The sequence below is a fragment of the Stegodyphus dumicola genome, chromosome 4 (genome assembly GCF_044657685.1).
Source record: "Stegodyphus dumicola isolate Sdum_Otavi_A_Nest chromosome 4, ASM4465768v1".
NCBI lineage: Eukaryota > Metazoa > Arthropoda > Arachnida > Araneae > Eresidae > Stegodyphus > Stegodyphus dumicola.
The window spans coordinates 134,425,290-134,447,820 of NC_140771.1; the positions used below are offsets into that span (position 1 = coordinate 134,425,290).

General features: G+C 34.9%; 1 protein-coding gene across 1 annotated transcript; it reads right to left on the reverse strand.

The window, feature by feature from the left end:
* Window positions 1-2,362: 2,362 nt before the first annotated feature.
* LOC118201472 (inositol polyphosphate-5-phosphatase A-like) lies at window positions 2,363-20,887 on the reverse strand. The gene is made up of 5 exons (XM_085815496.1): window positions 20,869-20,887; window positions 19,924-20,008; window positions 16,246-16,341; window positions 11,015-11,090; window positions 2,363-3,885 (listed from the first exon to the last, which is right to left on the reverse strand). Coding segments are annotated over exons 1-5 (318 nt in total). The 5' UTR covers window positions 20,871-20,887; the 3' UTR covers window positions 2,363-3,826.
* Between the last annotated feature and the right edge of the window lie 1,644 nt (window positions 20,888-22,531).

Sequence of the window (22,531 nt, forward strand, 5' to 3'; positions counted from 1 at the left end):
GTAGTTTTCAGTGTACTGTGGATCTTTTTTTTTTTTTCGTACCGAAAATGAGACCCTTTTGCTTCTCTTCCTAGAAATGGATCGAGTTTGCTATAAAACCAAAGCTAACTTAAATTTGGAATTTTTACCTGATTTTATACTTGACACTGACGTTTCTTTTGACGTTAAAAAATAATTCACTAATTTACAAATCGCAGAATTACTTAGCTATGAGTATATTGACTATTTCAGAGGTGAGGTAAGAATAAACCAATAAAATTTATTGAAATGCATCTCGGTTTCAGATTAAGTTTTTAAGTAATTAATTGTAGGAATTAATTTTATTTGCTGCATAAAAATTAAGAAAATGTAATTTATTAATTACCTACGATGAGTTTTCAGTAAGTTTCATTTGAATTAGCAGCATGAGCTTTTACACAAGTTGTTCTTCTACGAAAGTAAAACATCGGACAATAAACAAATGCTTTTACTTATTTATTTTTTCTTTGTTGTAAATTCTTTTTTAAGAATGTTTGTTACCTTGGAGGAAAATATCAGCATGTCTACTTTTTAAAGATCAGAATTCAAAGGAACCAGATCACAAATTTGTGCTTATAATTGTTATTTAAATTTATTTCATGAATTAAAAAAAGATAATTTTTTATACTTGTAACGTTTGAGAAAAAATAATTAACACGAGGTATGAAAAAAGAATCGTCTGAAAACGTGTACTGAAGAAATAAAATAATTCATATTTTATCGTAAGAAAATATTTGTTATTTTTAAATTTTCAGTATGTTAAAGATTGATATTTTATGAAAATGTATTATATTGGATAATTTTAATATTCAGGGTCATAACAAAGTTTGTCTTTATAATTAATATTGCAGGAAGATTAAAATACATTTTATTAATTTTACAAGAATAATTTATGTTGTGCATATTCCAAACATGTAATATTAAAGAATATTTGTTTCTGTCGAATAACGTGAGTGAGAATATGTATTTGGCTACGGGAAGGTTACCTTTAAAATTAATTTCATTTGTTAAAAGGCTTTTTTACAAAAAGTAGACAGTTATTTTAAATGGTTGACTCTGTTTCAAAAGATTCACATATACCTTGAAAAGATGACACATACTTTATATGGTATAAGTGTTAATGGTGGTTTATAATAGAGCTAAATAGACAAAGGAATAAAAGGGGGGTTGGTAAGAGGGAATGTAACAGACTCTTAGACTGCGAGCTTAGCGACAGCATAAAAACTTTGATCCTCTTGGGCGACCGTTAAAATCGTAATTCTTTCAGAATTTTGATTGTTATTGCTTTTATTTTAAATATTTTTCACCATTATTTGCAGCTACATTGAATATTTTAGAATATTATTTACGGGTGCTTTTCGCGTGTGAAAATACATGGTACTAAATTAAAATTTACCTTTGATTTATTCATAACTAAATTATAAGTGACCCTTATGGTTACAAATGTGTTGAATCTTTACATTTCATGAGTTAAATGCGTATTTGCACGGCATGAATTGCAGTAGGAAGGAGTATTTAGTCTAAAAGACTTTGACTCCTAAAGTAGTTACCCTACAGGGTACGTCGTAGTGGGGAAGGAGATCCACTTTATGATTTTAAAGTGGAGAATTTTTTAGTCCTAGTTGTAGAAAAATGCAATTATTATGGTAGTTCTGCTCGTGCTGATGTGCTGTGCATTTGCAGCAACGAATATAACAAAGTTTTATCTGTGGCGCCCTTTGTTGGCGAACCTATAAAATAAAAACCGTTTAAAGTTTTGAGGTACCAGAGTATAATGCATTATATAAAATAATGTAATGTACTAAATTTTGAAGCGAAATTTGCACAATTTATTCTTCAGATCTGAAATCATAACTTAGTATTTATAGGAATAAGAAAATCTTCTGTAGTTTCAGAATTGCTATTACGGCAATGTAGAAAATATTAGTAGAAAGTTAAAAAAATATAAAAATATCAATTTAAGTAGATTATGAGTACAAACACAACAACGAAAAAGACCTCATTTAAACCGTTATTATTTTATCTGGCATTTAAAAGATAAATTTTTGTTTTATTCAGCATAATGAAATCCATCCTTTTTAAGCTACCTAGATATATGCGAAATTCCACGATTTTCTGACCGTCGCAAAGACTTGGATTTCAGGTCTTTGCTTACATTTTTCTTTTAAGCAGAAATATTGGTTTCGCTTTGTCATACTACATTCTCATTGCAAAATGTGTAAGATGTTGGGTCATGCGACGTCGTTTTGAAATGCGTTGTAAAAGTGCACCTGTGAATTTCCGTCTAAATAAAAAAAAAAATAAAATAAAAAAATTGAAATAATAATAATAATAATAATAAAAAAACGCAAGTACAAATGCTTTATTTTACTCATTTATACATTTTTGTAATTTTTCACAATTTTATTAAAAGACTGTAATTTTATGTTTGCTATATACTTTATTATTATTCGACAACATAAATATTGAACAGAGTATACATATTCAGTTTGTGTTAGGAGTGAAAACATTTTATCGCTTGGCTGTTATAACTGAATACAAGGACAGAGAATGGAAAAATATTCACCAAAAGAAATTAGGAAAAAACACGAAAAAATAAGTTAAAGAATATATATATTTCTCACTTACATATTTTTTTAAACCAAGTGTTTAAAATAGTTATTAGGAAAAAAATATACAATTATAATGAGTCCTAGATTGATTTGACATGTCCAACTAGCAATTAATAATAAAAGACACAAAGAACTTGTTGAAAGAACTAGTTGATTTTAAATCGCTTAATTTGGTTATCAGTAAGAGGCAGGTTATATACTGTGAAGACTGGAAAAAAAAAGTATTTTATGCTTCGCCAAATGGAAACAAATTGGAGCGTGAACATATTTCTTTGAAATTGCTGGTTTTGATGAAATTTGAAAGACAAATATCATAAGTCTTGCAGAGTGGCCATCTATTGCTTTGAAATCGCCGAGTTTGTTAATGAAAGTTAGTGCAAAGTATTAACTTTGCAAAAAGTAAATCTAAAAACTCGAAATTCGATGCGCATGTGACCAGGTGTATGATAATGTGTAGTCAAAATGGTGATCGTGAAATTTTAAATTGCCTTATGTGTGTTAAAATACTGCTAAGATTTTTTAGCAAATATCAATTTTTAAATTAGGTTAAGGCTTTCCATTTTGTTCTTTTTCTTTAATAAACATTAATTTATATTGCATTTATAGTAATTAAGCACATGCTATTTAAAAGGAAAGATTCAATAGAGAGTTTCTTGCAAAACTGATATCTTTTTTAATGATGTAGTATAAAAATTGTCATAATTTTAAATAGTTTTAATATTAATGTATTTAAATACAAGGTTATTTATAATTACATGACGTGAAACATTTCAGTTTTTTAATGTGTCAGATTTGTTTCACATATAGCTTTGCGAATTGAGCAGACATTTATTTATGTGGCACGCTAAGATTTATTCGAATGCCACGAAAATGCCGTAGATGCGAACAAAAAGCTGGCTGATACCACAGTTGCATGAAAATAATGGCAGATTCCTCTTTGAAGTCCCAGCTTGTCCTTCAATACGAGAGAAAGTAATATCGATATCTTTTCCAAAGTATCAAAATTTGCTGCAAAGCAGAGATGGTTGAGGAAAGTATCTGATTTTCAGTTTGCCACTGTAATGGGATGCAGGAGTAAATATAAGGCACTTTATGAAACATGGTAAGCCTAATTTTTATATTTTTTTGGTTGCTTTAATTAGAAATATTCTGTATTTTAAAAGCGGCATTTTTCTTTTCCATTTTTTAGCAGTTTCTTAAACCACTTGGAATTTCTCAGATAGAGGGGGCTCCACTGCTGCTTCTACAGGATGAGCTGGAAAAGAAAAGAATTTTATTTACAAAAAGTGTTAACTGTATTTTGGATAGCTAGTCCATAAGACGTTTGGCCTCATCTGGCCGCAACACTACCAGGCATTGATTCAATAATTTTCTGGAATTTTACATCTTTCCCCTAAAGATTCTCAATAGGATTGAGTCATTTAGGGTTTCTAGGTAACTAATTCATGACGCAGAAGTCAGAGGCATGGTGATGTCAGCATGCAGTAGGCAACTGGGACCTGTGAGAGGTGCAATTATCTTGCTGGAATACTGAATTTCCGTATGAAAGACAGGTGATGGAGGATGGGAATGCCTGAAGTTTAACAGAGGTTAACAGGCATATGTTACATAGCCCTACAGGGGCAACTGTTGAACATCTAGTAGTTGAGGTACATTTGCATTAACTTGTTGATACAGGCACGGTGAAAGAAACACTTAATAGGTTATATAAATGGATAGAGAAGATTGGCCAGCAACTCCACGTACCGAAGCAGACGGAGGGAGATTGATACAAGTAGCAAACATCGAAATAGTGCCAAACAGAAAACAGCCCAAACCATGATTAAGTCGCCATGGCCTGGCATGCAGGATCCATTGCTTCATGAGCATGACGCCTTATTCTGAGTGTGTCGTCTTTTTTAAGACTGATTACTCCCTGATACCAGTTTCCAGAGTATTCCAGAGTCCATTTTCCATGTTCTGTTGCTCAGGGAATACTCGCAGCTAGCTCAACATACACAGAGCAATGGTTCTCTCTTGGGCACCCGAAGCACTTATGAAGAAGTTTGGGTCGCATAGTCGGTTTACTGACGGAGCCCTGATTGAGCTGGGTGACAATTTAAGGTAATGTTTGGCTGACTATGCAGAACTGGGGTGAGATGTCTTTGGAATTTGCTCCCTTGCTGTCTATCGCTAATTTGCTTCTTGCTAACCCTGTAATCGGGGAAAAGTATTCGACAATGTCAACCCTATCACTGTGACACTTTAGGGAACTGAAGAGCAACGTGTGTGGAAAGTGTCGGTGATCAAAGGTGTGTAAAAATTTGACTACCATAGTACTAGATACACAGGGGTTACCTTACGAAATAAGAGGGAGAGGGAGAAGAAGTGAGTGAATGTGTGAGAGTGTGAGTGAGAGAGTGCGTGTGAATGCGAGTCAAAGAGAGTGTGTGCGTGATTAAGAGAGTTTGAGTGCGAGTGTGCAAGAGAAAGCGTGTGTACGTGCCAGAAAGAATGTGAGTGCGACAGAGTGAGTGAGAGTGTGTGTGGGTGTGAGGAGTGTTTGAGAGAGAAAGTGCAATCATACATACTCTCTCTCGACTGTGAGAGAGTGTGTGTATGAGTGCGCGCGCGCGAGAGAGAGAAAGTGAGTGGGTGCAAGAAAGTGGCTCTCGCTCTCACACTTTCTCTCGCACTCACTCACTCTCTCTCGACTGCGAGAGGGTGCAAGAAAGTGGCTCTCGCTCTCACACTTTCTCTCGCACTCACTCTCTCTCTCTCGACTGCGAGAGGGAGTTAGTGTGAGAGCATGAGTGCAAGAGAGAGTGAGTGGGTGTGAAGAGCGTTTGAGAGGGTACTCTCTCTCTCTCTCGTTCACACACCTCCCCCCCCTCTCGAGTGCAAGTGTGCAAGAGAGAAAGTGAGTGAGTGGGTGTGAGGAGCGTTTGAGAGTATACTCTCTCTAGTGCGAGAGAGAGTGAGTGAGAGTAAGTGGATGTAAGGAGCGTTTGAGAGAGTATGCTCTTTCTCTCACACACACTTTCTATCAATCACATACTCTCGAGTGGGAGAGAGAGTGCAAAAGAGAAAGCGTGCGTGTACGTGCGTGAGTTTGCACTTGGGCATGCACAAACTCCTCACACCACTCACTCTCTGTCGCACTCACATACACGCACACTCTCTCTCGCACTCCCACACACTCCCTCTTGCCCTCGAGAAAGTGTGAGAGACAGAGAGTGCGTGCACAAGTGCGAGAGAATACCTGCGAGTCAGAGAGTAAGTACACTCCTGACACCCAATCACTCTCTCGCATTCACAGACACTCGCACTCTGCCGCTCTCGCACACTTTCTCTTGCACTCATACACTCTCCCTCCCTCTCGAGGACAAGAGGGAGTGAGTGGGTGTAAGGAGCGTTTAAGAGAAAGAGTACACTCTCTCTCTCGAATGCGAGAGAGAGTGTGAGACTCCGAAAGAGAGTGCATGTACATGCGACAGAGTGAGTGCGTATGAGGAGTTTGTGCGTGGACAAGTGCAAGAGAGAACGCCTGCGAGTGTAAGAGAGTGTACTTACTCTTTCAAATGCACTCTGACTCGCAGGCATTCTCTCTCACGCACATACTTTCTCTCGCACGTACACGCACACTCTCTTTTGTGTGTGTGAGAGAGTGTGTGTCTATCGCTCTTCGCACCCACTCGCACTCGCGTGCGAGAGAGTATACTCTCTCAAACGCTCCTCACATCCACTTACTCTCACTCACTCTCTCTCTCTCGCACTCGAGAGAGAGTGTGTGAAAGAGAGGTGTGATTGCGAGAGACAGAGAGAGTGTGTGAGTGCAAGAGAGTATACTCTCTCAAACGCTCCTCACACCCACTCACTTTCTCTCTCTTGCAGTCATGCTCACACTCACAATCTCTCTCGCACGTACACTCTCTCTTCTATAGTCTCACACACTCTCTCGCACTCGTGCACACACACTCTCTCTCGCACTCGAGAGGGAGGAGTGAAAGAGGTGTGAGTACCCTCTCAAACGCTCTTCACACCCACTCACATTCTCTCTTGCACTCACACTCTCTCTCGCACTCGAGAGAGAGGGTGTGAAAGAGGTGAGAGAAAGTGTGAGAGCGAGAGACAGAGTGTGTGATTGTGCTAGAGAGAGTGTACTCTCTCAAGCACTCCTAACACCCACTCACTGTCTCTTGCACTCATACTCTCACTCAATCTCTAGCACTCGCACACACTGTCGCACTCACACTCTCTCGCACGTACACGCACGCTCTCTTTCGCAGTCTCCCACTTTTTCTCGCACTCAAACTCTCTCACACGCACTCTTTTTCGCACACACTTTCTCTCTGCAACTCACGAACTCCCTCTCGCACTCGAGAGAGAGTGTATGAGTGCGAGAGAGAGAGAGTCTGAAAGAGAACTGTGATTGCGAGAGAGAGTGTGGGTCGTGAGAGTGCTAGAGAGTCGTGAGAGTGCTACTCTCTCAAACGCTCCTCACACCCACTCACTCTGTCTCTCGCACTCACACTCTCACTCACTCTTTCTCTCGCACTCACATACTTTCTCTCACACGTACACGCACACTCTCTCTTTTGCAGTGTCGCACACTCTCTCCAATTAGGAGTAGTAGATGTATTATACCAAAAATAAACAACAGAAGAACCCGCATACTGTAGATATAGAAACTTCCGATTCCGTCGTTGAAGAGAGTGACAATGAAGATAATGACAAGGTACAGGGTGATTATAATTAAAGTTGCGATTTCAGAACACTAACTTTAAAACTACAGGTCAGAATGACTTGATATTTTGCCAGAACAATCGAGAGGCAATGAAATTTTGTTTGGCGAAGGGAAAAAATAGTTCCAAAATGTGGCGATAGACTACGCTAGCAGGGGTAAGACCTAATCAATAACCACACGAATGTTGTTAGCCAAAAGAAAATAATAGACTCCAAGGCTTTAAGACAGGCAAAAAGACATGTTTACAGCGAATAGTTTAAAGAATACGTGTGTACAATGATAATGACAAGAGAAAAAGGAAGAGCTTCATGAAAACAAACGCGCATAAGTTGTTCGATATGGTGTCCACCTTGTTCCGTTACTAGTTGGAAGTGCAAAACGACATGTTCCAGTACAGTTCCGGAGGGTATCTGTGCTGATGCTATGAATGTGGTAAGTGATGGTTGCCTTCAAGTCGGCCAGATTCCCAACCTACCGACTGCAAACAATACTTTTCAGGTATCCCCCAAAGCCAAAAATCACATGGGTTTAGTTGGGCGAACGTGGCGGTAAAACTGTTGGAAAATGGCAGGTTATGATTTTATGAGTGGTCAGCAGTTCCTTCATAGAAGTAGCAATGTCCAGAGGAGCACCATCTTGCATCTTGTGTGAACCACTGATGCTGCTGAATTGCCAGAAGGACATGGTTAAGCAGTTAATGAGCCCTGCAGATCTGATCTCGAAGAACGGACCTATGACAAACGTTTCCATTATTCCGCACCACAGTGACCTTTTTAGACTGAAGAGGTACTCGCTGTAGCGGGAACGGATCCTTGATCACCGACATCCTGCAATTTTGAGTATTTACAGAACCTTGCAAAACGGAATGGGCTCTGCCAGACCACAGAATATTCCTTGGCCATCCACTCTCCACTTCCATCCGGGCAAGAAATCACTGTGCAAACGATTCACATATTTCCAGGTAAGCAAGTAGAAAGTTATGCACATGAGTTAGCTTGCACGGATAACAGCGCAAGATGTTCCACAGGACATTACGCACCGTGCTGACAGGCATATCCAACATTCGTCCAGTTCCCCATGCACTGCTGATTCCTGTATCACTGTTCGTCTATTCTTGGAACTTTGTAGCCACATCTTCCACTGTCGCAACTGGGTTTCGTCCTCTATCTCGTTTCACGTTAAATAAATCTGTCTCTTTCAATTTATCCATCAGTTTTCGCAGGCCGTAAGCGGTTTTGGGGGTGAATTTTATGCGCTTTATAATGTCCAAAACTTCTTGATAGCTGTTAATGCAGAGTCACCGTTCTGACAGAAAAGTTTCACGAGCAGAGCGCGATCCTTCATTGTCAGTCACAATAAAGCATTTAAGCAAAGCATTACGTGTTCTGCTAATGTTCTGCATTTTTATCACAGCTATATCTGTGGTGTGCATGTCAAGTCTTGAAATATCCATATCTCTACAACAGCCATGTAAACCCTGACAACGCCATCTATCGGCACATTTTTTAAACTACCGTATTTGCCGGCATATATGACGCACCCCTTTTTTATACACATTTTTGAAGGATAAAACGTTATCACTGATCATTATAATGAATTTACAGTATTTTAAATATAAAGTAATACAAGTTAATAATTTCTGCAAATATCCAATCTATCCGGGAAAGACCATCTTTTAATTTTTTTCGTCAAAATTCAGATACTCATCTCAAGAGCTAACTGGAAAGTCAATAGAAACCTTCTAAATCAGCATCAGAGTCCTCATACAACAAATTGTCCCCTGTACCCTCCAGTGCATTACTAATACCACATTTCTTAAATGATTTAAACACTATCTTTAGTTTCACAGCATCCCAGTTCACAGTTCTTATCATTTTATCAGTCGGGGTGGCCCGAAATGCCTATCTATAGTCTTGTTACCATACGCAATCACACGTACCTTGCATGTTATGTTATAGCAATGCGGACAATGGTTCTTTTAGCTATAACTTGGCAAAAAATGAAAGATAACTGAACAGTAGAAATTTCACACGCTTAAAAGTCGTTCCCAAAAACTGGAAAGTTTTCAGCTGTGATTGTCGATATGTGCGCATGCGGGTTCAATGAACTTTATGTAACTAATGTTCCCATACTCTGCAAAAAACAAGACAAAAGATTGTGCAACTCCGAATAGAGGAAATTTTGAGAAATAAATGTAATCGAAAACTGAGTATTGACGTATAAAGACGAATTCCATTGTTCAGACCTATTTTCAAAGACAAAAAAAGCGTCTTATACGGCGGCAAATATGGTATTTTTCCTTCACTAAACAAAATTCAATTGTTTCACGATGGTTCAGATTCCATTGGTAAAATATCCAGTCATTCTGACTGGTAGTTTTAAAGTTAGAGCAGCGTTTTGATATCGCAACTTTAATTATAATCACCCTGTAATTGTTGAAGATATTGCTAATGAGGATGAAATATTAACTCATCAAGTTCATTATAATTAAATCAAGTTTGAAAAATTGTTAAGACATTTAAACTTTCTCCTACAAAAAATGCAGGTATTGAAATTTTGGTCCGAAATTGCAATACCTAATCACGCCTACCTTACTCCACCCTAACCAGTTTAGCCTCTCTCCTCCTACTTGTAATCTTGAAATTGGTATGGCTGAAAAAATATACGAGGCAGTTCCTGATGCTCTTAAAATTTTTTTTTAGAAGTTATAGCTACAAATAACCCTAGCTGTGAGTGGATCCACATTTCTACTTATGACACTGCACGTAAGGAAAATACTGGTGCCGGTTGTACTGTGAAGGATATTTTGCGGAATCCTATTCTGTTGATCTGAATGCCTCTAACTTCGACGCAGAGATTTTTGCCACAGGAAAGGCAATTTTAAATCTTCTTGTACCTGATACTAACTTTAGCAAGGCAGTTATATTTGCTCACTCCCGAGTGGGCAGCTGTCTCATACACCTACTGATTACTTTCTTGTTGAAGAGACCAAGATAAATGTATCCAATGCAATGGCTTTTGGCTCGGAGCTTGTTTTTCAATGGATCCCCAGCCACTGGAAATGAAAAAGCCCATCTTCTGCCTAAAAATGGCTGTAAGCTATCCTGGCGCAGCCCTTGTTTGTCATAAAATCTTGTCGATTAGGTGGATGGGGCTGCGCCCTATTTGTACCCTAGCCACATTATGCTATAATGATTTGAAATCTGAATGATAAAAATGATTACTTTAGCCACATTTCTCACTCTCCAATTAACAGTTTAGTTCTGAGGCAAAGAGGAAAGTGGACCAACTTTTAAATGTATAAACTCCTTTCAACCGATAAAGTGTGGAATACTCTTGTATTTTCGCCTATCCCAGTGGACATACCCCGTGCATTCTTTACGGCAAATTTTCAACTCTCGACAAGACATTTTATATAAATACCTGCACCGCATTGGTGCAGTTGCTGATGATGTCCGTCCGGTGAAACCATGGACTTTCTTCATTTGACAACTTGTACTGCACTTCATTTTATGATTTTAATTCTGACAACTTTCCAAAGGCTAAATTTTAATGGGGGCTGCCAGAGGTTTCATGGCAGATATCGCTACAGACTGACATAGGGAAGAGCATCTTAGCTGCATTTAAAAAGAGCATAAAAATGTGTTATCATACTTACTTTGACAGTTCCCATCGTAAAAGGTGACGTCATCAAGAGCAAAGTTTCCATCAGTGGTTTCACCTTCAAATTCAATCTGCATTGAAATAGATAATAATAAACTTGTTAGAGAAGATTTGAATTAAATTCATAGTAAATATATAATGTGCACACCATGCGACTGCCTTGTACTGACTATTGAAATTTTACTTTTTAAAATTCCTACTATCAGCTCACACTCAACCAATATCTTGTGCAAATTTTCAATTGTTAATAAAATACTTTCTATTCGTCCACTGAAGTTCAAATACATTTTTTTTAAAGTTGTAGTTCATGACACTTGATGTTAATATAATTTTTTCACATATTTAAAATTTTGTTGTATTTTTAAAATGTTTCTGTGTTGATCTAAGTAGGAATTGACTTTAGACAATTTTTTTATATTACTTGTATCCCTGCAATTTCTTTAGACTTATTTCCTCGAATTTCATTAGAAATGCATTTCTGTTACAATCAATCACTTCGCAGCAATGCAAAAGTACATAAACACTTCAAACATCTTCATTCGAAATTGTTAAATACAGAAAAATCTAAAATACCAAATACAGTAAACAACCCAAACAAAGTGAATTTATTGGTTAGCAAGTGTGAAGCGACGCCACTAAGAAAAATCACTCTTCCAAAACTAGAATTATTCGGCGCTTTGCTTGCCGCTCAGTTAGCAAGCAAAGTCAAGGAAATGGTGCATTTAAAAAAAGGCGCTCCTTGGTGTTTTTTGGACGGATTCAAAAATCACTCTGTTGGATTAAGAGGACAACAAAATGATAGAAATCATTTGCTGCCAACAGAGTTAACGAAATATAGGGTTTAAGTGATACCAGTGCCCTGGGAAAGAAAATCTCGCAGATCTCAGCAGGAGAGTTGGTGCTGACATTTTATTGAATAGGTAACATTTGGTGGCAAGGACCAGTTTCTGAGAGAAAAGACTGATGTTTCTGTAGACAATAATGACATTCTAATTTCTTGAGATGATTTTTTTGATGAACTAAAAAAAGCCAGTGATCCTAATGATTATTCTCCTACTGTCTTTATTGTTTTTAATCATAGTTCTATAGCTGATATTCTTTCCTTGAGTAATAATTAACTCTATTGTTCATGTTATGTATTTATATTTATCAATAATGTTAAAACTAATGAAAAGCTTACCTGATAAAAAGGGAAACGTTTTAAGATCTACGCAAGTACAAGTTATTTTCATAATGAAAGGGAAAAACTGTTCCTGATCAGAATTTTCTTTAAATTCTAAAGACAACATTTTAAGTCAAAATACACAAAGTAATACATATAAGATGTACAGCATTTATTTCATAATAATTTGCACTGTTCAGCAGCAAAGTCCTCCTTAAAAAACAGAGGTATCCTGCATAATTTTCACCTATTTTAATTTCAAACTAACCTTAAAAAAGTCTGGATTGCTCATTCTTTTTGAGAAATAATTTGTTTTCTATAGAGAAAGCAGTTTTTAAGCAGAAAAGGCACTAACGTGAAGCAAACTGTGTATCTGTTGAACACGAATACTGTTGCATTGCTTTAAATTTATCTTTTACAGAATGGCAATGAAAATATTGTTTACTTTAAATATGAATCTCTTAATTCTGAGGATAAATTTGATCATTAATTTCAATGCATGAAACCAAACTCGCTAGCTTATTAGAAGATTTTGCTCTCTAAAGAGAATTATGGAAAAGCTATTGAGCTTTTTAAATCTTATTTGGCAAGGAAGAGTTTTTAATTGAATATTACATATGTGAAATCAAGTGTATCCGAGTTAAAATGACATGCAAATAGTTATTATTGCAGGAGTTAAAGCAATAAGAATTAGCACAATATTTATAAATTCACAGGACTAGTTTTGAAGGTTTAATATAGAAACTCCTTCTTCAACTGCAGAAGTGCAAATGATGAAGGAAAAAGCAGTAATAAGATTAGGCAATAAGAATGATAAGAAGGATGTCAAGCTGCTGGCACCCTCTGCTGATGATGAAAAATGAAAACAGCTGTCAAATAATTTCATTAGAAACTGAGGGTAAAGACGGATTGGAACTGGGATTGCTAACTAGAACTGAAAGATTTATATCAAAGTGAAATGCCTTTAGAAAATCTAATTTAAATAATCTTAAATAAAATTATTAATAATTAATCTTAAAATAATTTAATAACTTAAAATTTTAGAATATTGCACATGTTTATGGAGCTCAGTAATAATCATATCAATACATAATATAGTATAGAATACTGTTATTTATGCTGCATTGTTATGAAGAATATTTTATGTAAAGAAGCTGTAAGAAAATTGAAGCACATATGCTTCAATTCAAGGACTAGGAAGGAAGAGGGTACTGAAGGATGATTGCTACATGGGGGGCTGGTTGAGCAAAGCACTCAAGAGCTATCTGCCCAAGATAGAAGAGATGCTTTCTTCCCTTTGTGGAGGGCTTTTTATGGAACACTGGTTCATATACACATTATACATGGGAAAAACTACAAAAACATCCATGCAGCCATGCCCCATGTTCAACGGAATTTGAACTCAAGACCAATTTACCAGTGTTCAGCACTACTTGGCTGCTAGTGGGCCCCTACACTGGGGAAAGAGGAAGTTGGAATCATGAGTCTTTCACTAATCGAGCATGTCTGAGACATAGTAGGCCGCCAGATTCGGGCACCACAAAATATCACAGATCTGGAGTGACAACTGATGAATGCCTGGCAAAATGTGTCGCTGGATGACATTAGGAATCTCTACCACTCCTTGCCTCAACGAATTCAAGCATGAGTTGCCACCAGGGGCGGTTCGACCAACTACAGTCAAAAGTCGTGAATCCGGACTCATCGGGACTTTGGTGATTCCGGATTATAGATCACCAATTTAAATCTGGTAAAATGGCATGCCGAAATTATAAAATTAAAAATATGAAACCGTAATTAATGAAATAAAGAACAATTATGATATAAAGGGTATCAAAATTTACAAAATAAAAGCTTAATATTTATTTGTTTACTTTATTCATTTCTTCCAACGCGCGCATGCGTAAAGCATACATTACGCATAGTCGAAATTAGAAAATTGCAACCAGAAAACTATTTGATGTGTACTCGTGATATATATAATGACGAGGAATTTGATTTAAATCATATCAAAGACGGAATACATCGAGATGAAATACTACATTTAGTAAGGAATTATAAGCTGAATAAAATAAAAAACATCTGCCCTGAAAATAAGGATGGTGCTAACAGATCAACTTCCAGTTCATTGCGCGCCGCGATGTCCCCTCCCCACCCCCCGCAGAGCAGCGTGAAATTGATAAACAGATTTCGGAATGGTTAAGAAACAAAGATATGCCTTTATCCATTTTTTGCAGCAATTCCACTTTTTGTTTCATGGACTTCGAAACATACTTTCGCTTTGTAGATCCTTTACATATTAGTAAATATATATCGGAAATTCTATTTGACATAATCGAAAGTTCAAGCTTACTTTTATAAAATTGCTCTAACAGTCTGCAAAAAATAATAAGCCGTATTCAATTTGAAGATTAAGGAACAATGCAATCTGCAACATTAACTGAATTAGATAATTTTAGCTTAGCTTATACCGTCCGTTATACATTAAATGTGCATGCGTAAACGTATTATGCGCATGCGCACACGCATATTCGCAGCCGTAAAGGTCTTACGCGCACGCGTAAACGCGATGCATGCGCAGAAAGTTTGTAACTTTGAGGTCCGGATTATGGCTCTCCGAATTAACGACTTTTGACTGTACTATAGAATTTGAACATTCAGTGGGTGATTATGAGCCATGAACAGGTACTATGACCTTACTTTTTTCATTATTTTATTATCTATGTATGAGCTATATACATATTCAATTTCATCAAAAACAACCACTTCCTCCATGGTGCTTTGATTTTTTTGCAAAAGAGAGTATTTCAGAGTATGAATCATCATTGACTTGTGCTTCGCACTACAGTGTCTGATGGGATTTCTGCACAAACTACTAGAATCTTATCCAAGTGTGTCAAGGTTGAATGGTTAACAACAATACGCTTCATTTTTTACTGTGCCTCATACAAAAAAATCAAGCAGCGTAAGGTGTGAAGAGCATACACGGAACTCAACTGGTTCCCTGCACCCTATCAAAATGTCCTAGTACATTTTGATCCAGGTATGCTATGTAGAGGAAAGGTGTCATCTTGCTGGTAATACCTTACCATTACCACATATTGCAAGAATGGCAAGGAAAATGGAATCACCAAGCAATGTTAAATACTCTTCTCCAGTTACAGTACCTTCAAAACAGAAAGACCCTATGATACCTTAGGAGACAAACCACACCAAGAAAATTCACAGCTTATCAACAGTAATGTGGAGATTATTTTCAATCCATTACACACAATTATGCGTAGTGACATTTCCATTAAGTTTAAATTGTGCCTCATTTGACTAAGCAATGCTATCCATAAACCCCGAATCGCGTTTAAGCACCTTCTGATCTCGTTCACAAAGCTGTACCCAGCGATTAGGGTTATCATCACTTAGCTGTTGCCCCAGCCTTGGAATGTACCCTAAACTTGCCCTTTTTCAAAATGTATAGCACACTACTAGCACTTACACCACTCTCATGCAAGCCTTGCTTGAAGATTTGTTTTGGTGAATGTTGAAACAGTTCCAGCACCACAAATGAAGATTCATCACTTGTAGCCATACAAGGTTGGCCTGATTAGCTTTTATGCACATCACACATTGTTCCACGGACATTAGATTTTTCTTGTACACATGTAATTATTACTCTTGAAAGCGGATTAGTCCCACACTCACACCTCCACTCTCTCTGAACTACAGCAATATTTTCAAACTTTCACTACCACTTAATAACCTGCATCTGCTCTTGAAAGCTCAAACATATGTCTGCTATGTTGATGTTACTTCACTTGACACTAACTGGATTGTACAGCTAGATCAATGACTGCTGTTACCTACTGAGGAAACATAACATTATGTTTTCTTAGAAATTTAATTTTGTAGGTAGGAAAATAAATTTTCTATGACAGTTCAAAGTATGTATACATTTTTCTGATGCACACTGCACATTACATTTAGAAGTTCACCTTGGATATTGCAGAATCTTAGCAGAAATTTTACTTTATTTCCATTTTAAATTTTGCTCGTGAGGATAAAAGACTTACCTTATTTTCATTCCCTGGATCTCTATACAACATTTTTTCAACTTCTCCATTTTGGGCACTTTTGACATAGACAGGAACAGCTTGGTTGGTCAGTTTCTAAATAATAATTTTGATTAATTTCAAAACTTATAAAATATTCAGATTATTCAATTAAAGAGTAAAGGAAAAAGATATACAGAAATATTAAAATCAATCAACATAAAAACATTACCGAGATTTTAATTATAAATCTAAATCACTAAAATTTAAATATAAGGCTTACTTGATTTTCAGAAATGTAAAACATAAATAAGTGCCAACCACCTGCATACAATGACAGGCACAAAGTTTAAAACACCTAGCATGGAAGTATTTTTTAAGAAATGACTCAGTCATTATTTTTAAATAATAAAACTTTTTATTCCTTACCACAAATTATTGAATGCAAATATCGGGGGGGGGGGATAACTGCAGCCAAGAAATTTTTTCAAAACTTGAATGTACAAACATTCACTTCAGTGGAAGCATTAGTAGAATGCCTCTTTTACATGTACATCTCAGACAGTCCATTATATCATACTGAATAGCTTGTCCAGAAATGCTGACCTTACAGAAACACTTAAATAATGCAGAAAAATGGAGTTGGAGGATAAAACATTTCCCAAAAAGGTTGTTGTGGTTTGATGAAAATTTTTCTCCGATCAAAGAAACACAAGTATTTGCATTCGAGCACACTTTTTACAAAATGCAGCATCACACTAAATAGTCAAAAGATGCTTTAATTTCTATTTGCATGAGATCACCTGTGTATGCTGCCCCACAAGATATTACTTCACATATGTCTTTTATAAAGAATATACTAACATCCTCTAACAACAAAATTCAGTTGTTGCAAGTTTTATACATGTGATATGATTCTTCCACAAACTTTTTTGAAAGAGTTATACATTTCATATTATGGTGGTATAACTACGAGGGTATACTTTGAGCTTACATTACTGCAGTGGCTCTCAAGTTTTTTTGCCCCATGCAACTCCAAAACTGAAAAATGCATATACATCTACTTAAATTTAGATTATTTTTAATGTTCTTTTAAGTAAACCAAAAGTATAGAAAATGTTGATAAAACTTGAATAAGAATAATTTTTTATATACATAAACTAAAACAAGTTTAAGAGTAAAAGGCTGACCACATCCCACACATGAAACCATGAAAATTTTCCCCCAAGGGGAAATTTCAACCTGGCTGAGAACCCCTGTGCTATTGGGTATATATATTTCAGCCCATTCCATACATGTCATATATATACATTTTAGGGAAGAAGCATCATAAGTAGAACTTGATGATAGAGTTATTTTATTTATTAACAAGTACATAAAACTTGTTAATAAATAAAATAATATGTTAGAATATGGATACATATTAGCTTCAATCATTAAAACATTTGTATAAAAAATAAATATATTAAAACACCAGGAACATTAAACTGCAGTTCTGACAAGATCTTCTCTCGGAATATCTTTCGCTAGTCAAGTCATGAAGAAAGAAAGAAAGACCAATCAAAGAGTACCAATGCAAACATTTATAGTGAACTATAGTTTTATAGTATAAAGCTATATGGCTTGTCATATACCTACATATGCATACCCGCAATGGAAAAATTCATCCTTCAGAACATAACTACAAAAACCAGTGTGGAAATTCTACATGCTGGCTGTAATCTCCTATTCCTAGTAATTGTCTCTATAAGGAGATAAACACTAGTTGTGCATACTTATTACATCTGGACTGAAAGACCTTAAAGATGTGTTAAATAGCTAGTGCAGTACATATATCTTACGTTCAATTTCACATACATCCATTTCTATCCATAGACCTATAAGCAAAATACATATTGGCCATCTCAGCCTAGTATAATATCATTATACTAGGCTGAGATGACTCAGATGTCATCTCAAGTCAATGACTCAGATGGTAGTAATATTTAATTTATTATTTAACAACACCTTTTTAGCACCTTTAGCTGGCATTTCTTGACACATGGTCCAACAAAAGTATGATTTTTTTAGTATTCTGGATATATCAAGGAAATTCGGAACATGGCTTTTGTAATACTTAATCTAGAGGAATAAAAATAAACAGGCAATTCAGTTTATTATGAAAAACACATATCATAGATAATTCTAGCTGTGTTACAGTAGTTTTCCCTTCCCTATGTTTCGGAAATCTCCACCAACAGAATTAATATTTTCACTTAATTACATATTAACCTGTCATTTACTATTCTTTGGAATTCAGTTTTTTCACATCTGCAGATACAAAAATCTCCTTACTGACTATAAAGTTCTTAATATTTTAGCTTGTGTTGCAACATACAAATGATAAACATAAAGAGGTCAATATTTAATATATGGTTTGATTTAGTTGATTATGGCAGAGCACACTAGGGCTATCTGCCTAAAGGGATGCCATTGTAGAGAACATTTTAAGGGAAACTGGCTCATATACACGTTACATATGATGAAAATCATGAAAATGCCCAAGCAGCTAGCATGTTCGCCTGTAATCAAACCCAGGTCATACCTACCACTGTTCAGCGATTTTACCACTCGCCCATTGGTGGGCACATTTAATATACGAAAAAATTACATATTAACTGTGTTACTGCAAATGAAATTCCAGTTTTCATAGACACCTACATGGTGTGGTTATTAAATAATGAGATTGATCTCTGTCCATAACATACAGTAATGAACAGCTCACATTAGATGAATTCATTAGAGAGAAGAAAAAGACAGCTGTTGCTTTCAATCAAAATCAATCTGAGAGCAGTAATTGAAAGGACAAGGGTGGAAGCTTCGTCATGTCTGATGCTAAAAAGCAAGCAATGGTACCTTTTGAACCTTTTTTTGTTTCAACCTTTTGAAATTTTAAAGAAAAATTTCCAAAGGAAAGGAAAAGTATGGTAGGCCATTATACATTCAGTATAAAGGTGAAATATGTTGTTTTGTATACATCTAAAAATAAATAAAAATTGATTTTTCTCGAAACTCTTATGTTGGTCATTTAAAAAAAAAATTGGAGTTGGGGGGGGGTAAAGTAAACAAAAAATAAAATATGGAAGAAAATATGCACATTCAGATTTTATCACCAGCTTTTTTTCCCTTGTAAACCAGTGATTTTATCACTAAGATTTTAAAAACCTCAACAAATTAATTCAAATAACATACACAACTATGTTCACTCCACCTTCTAATATTACAAGAAACATATATATTACTAGAACTTGAAGCTCTTGCTCATTTTTTAAAGTTGTGCATTATTCTTTTGCAAACATGGAAATTAAAACTTTTTTTACAACTATGTAAAACTCAAACTAAATTGGCAAGTTCAATGTTACTTGTAGATTCCTTCAATTTTAGAAAATAATATATACTAAGATATCTGTTAACGAATCTGAATATTCTATTTGCATGACTAACTATAAACTACAAAAATTTGTGTCTCAGATATTTTAGAGGAATATTACTGCAAAATATGTAACTGTAAGATTATACATATTATAACTCTAATACATAACAACAGCTAGTAGAAGTACAGAATAAACAATGTTTAGCTATCTTGTTATAATTATTTCCATTTATCTAACATATAAATGTTATAATTACTATGCAAACTTATTTTTCTGAAGATATTACCTGTATTGCATCTTTGGTATCTAGGCAAAAATTACAGTCTCCAAAAATAAAGAATGGTACTTTCTCATATTGGTCAGTAGAAAACCTGTAATATATCATTATCTAAAATAGATACTAAAAGAAAAAAAAAAACATTCAAGACAAATTGCAAAACGGCTATGAGATAATATTACAACAACTTTTTTAGTGTAACACAGTCTTAGAAATTTGAAATAATAACATAAAATTCTATAATAAAAAATAATAAAATTAAATGCCACAGCTATAAATATGAAACTGATCAATTTGTCACAAATTTAAAATAACTATATACACAGTAGCATATTTAAAAGAACAAAATGCATAATCCAACTTGATGTAACCTTCAAATATAAACAAATAAAAATAAACAAACATAAAGGATCATAACACTATGCTCAATAACTAATGCTAATATCAGAAATTATTTTTAAATACTCAAGAAAGAATACTGTTCTCTTTTATTTTCAAAAACTTTTTTTTATAATTATATTCTGTATACAAGGGGGGGGAACAGCAATGATTGTTTATGCAGTCAATATAGAATAAGAACATTCTATTTCCTATATTTTGAATAGCTTGCTCCTTTCATCATTTTCATATTTTTGTTTATATTTTTTCTATTCTTTTGCAATATCTAAAAACAAAATAAATTACTGGCCCTCATCAAGGGTGGTAAAGTTACAAATAATATTTAATAATTATAAATGAGAGATTAATTAGTCAACAATAAGCATGCTTTATAAAGCCTGCCTGATATGAATGACCATTAAGTTTTTGCAGCTAAATTAAGAAACAGACTTCTTCATGAATTTACCATGCCCCTTGCCAAATACATTTCAAACATCTTAATGTGGATGCACAAACATTTGCGGCATTTCTCTATAATGAACATATATTATATACTAAATAAATTCCAGTACTTACATAGTAAAACTTATGTTTTCAACAAATTGTACAGAAACTTAATGTAAACTTTCTACATAAAGCAAATTTCTTCAATGCACAGAATTTAATAAGAAAAACTTGTTTTTGAATGATAATGAAACTGTTTCTTGACTTTTTCCCTTCCCTAGCAATTGAAGTCTGATATTATCCCTAAAAGTCATGAATCAATCCCTGAGGTCATGTCACAAACCAACTTCACACAATCCATAAATGTGGAGTAATTTGCATTTCCATGGTCTTTTGAATGAATTAGTCACCTTCACTTCACTTCTTAGCATTTAAAAACACATTTTCAAGAAAATTTATTTCAGCAGTATATCCTACATTTTTATTTGTAATTAAATAAACCTGAACTGCTTCCCTTTCTCTCTTTTTGCTGATTCAAGAAATCTGAAACACTGCCATTCAGAAATTAAAAGGTAATATTTTAATATCATTTGGACTGCATCACTAATAACATTTCCAGATATTTCTATCATTGGAAGAAAGAGAAATATAGTCATAATCATGGGAAAAATTATCGTTTCTTTTTCAAGTGGAGATGTATAATCTAATTCACTAACGGAACTGTATGGTTTTATGTCAGCATCACTTAATCCATGAATGCCTATATCATTTCAATTGCCACAATATCATAGGTTAAATTAATTATGATTAACTTTTTGCTTTTAATTATGCTTTAACAGGTTCAGCATTACTACTATGCCCAAGACATTATTATTTAATTAAAAAGCATTATTATTTAATTAAATACTTATATGCATATCTATGAAGAATCCGAGATTTTCTTCAAATGTAATTAGTCAAACAATTTTTCAGCACGAAATTTTTCATAGTCCTTTCAATTCAGACAAACTTTGATGAGCATCCTTGAACTGAAGGGATTAAGAAGTCCCTTCAATTCAGCTCATTAAAATTTGATTGAATGCAAGGTTTTTTAATCTGCAGATTTTATAGGTGTTTTGTCTTATGAAATACTCACCACCTAACTACCCAAATGAATGAGCTATTTGGCATTCTATAATATTAAGAATATATGATAATTTTCCTCCTGAAAATGATCTTCTGGAAAATCTATTTAAACATTTAAGAATATATTTCAATAGTTAATAAACTTCAAACCTCTGAAATAAAACTTTATATATTTGCTTTCCTTACAGTATGGTATTTAGATAAATTAACTATCTTCCTTGTAGAATGTATAAGTTATCTTTTTCATAATATGTTATTTCTTAGTCCTAGAATCTTTCAAAAAATATGGGATTATCATAGGTGAGGCCAATTAACTTGTAAGGATTTTATGTTTTACTAAAGTTTATTTTATTTTAAAACTTTAGTGTCTTCTCTTATTTTCCACTTCCGGCCAGAATAAACGCGGTTAGTTTTAGTATGCAAATTGAGCTTGCAAACTATTAAGTATTTAAGTTGTGGCTTTTAGCCAAGAAGGAGTTAAGAGAGGGAGAGACTTCTCGTCACCTTATTTCATGCACGCTTTTCAGTCAGTTGCTGTCCACCTTTCAGGCCAGAAATTTAGTCCTCTTGATATTGAAGACATACTGTAGTTTTCCCGCATTTTGTGTATTACATACGTAAAGACCTAAAAGGCCAATCTTAGTGATACTAGTCTTTGTATAGTATTTGA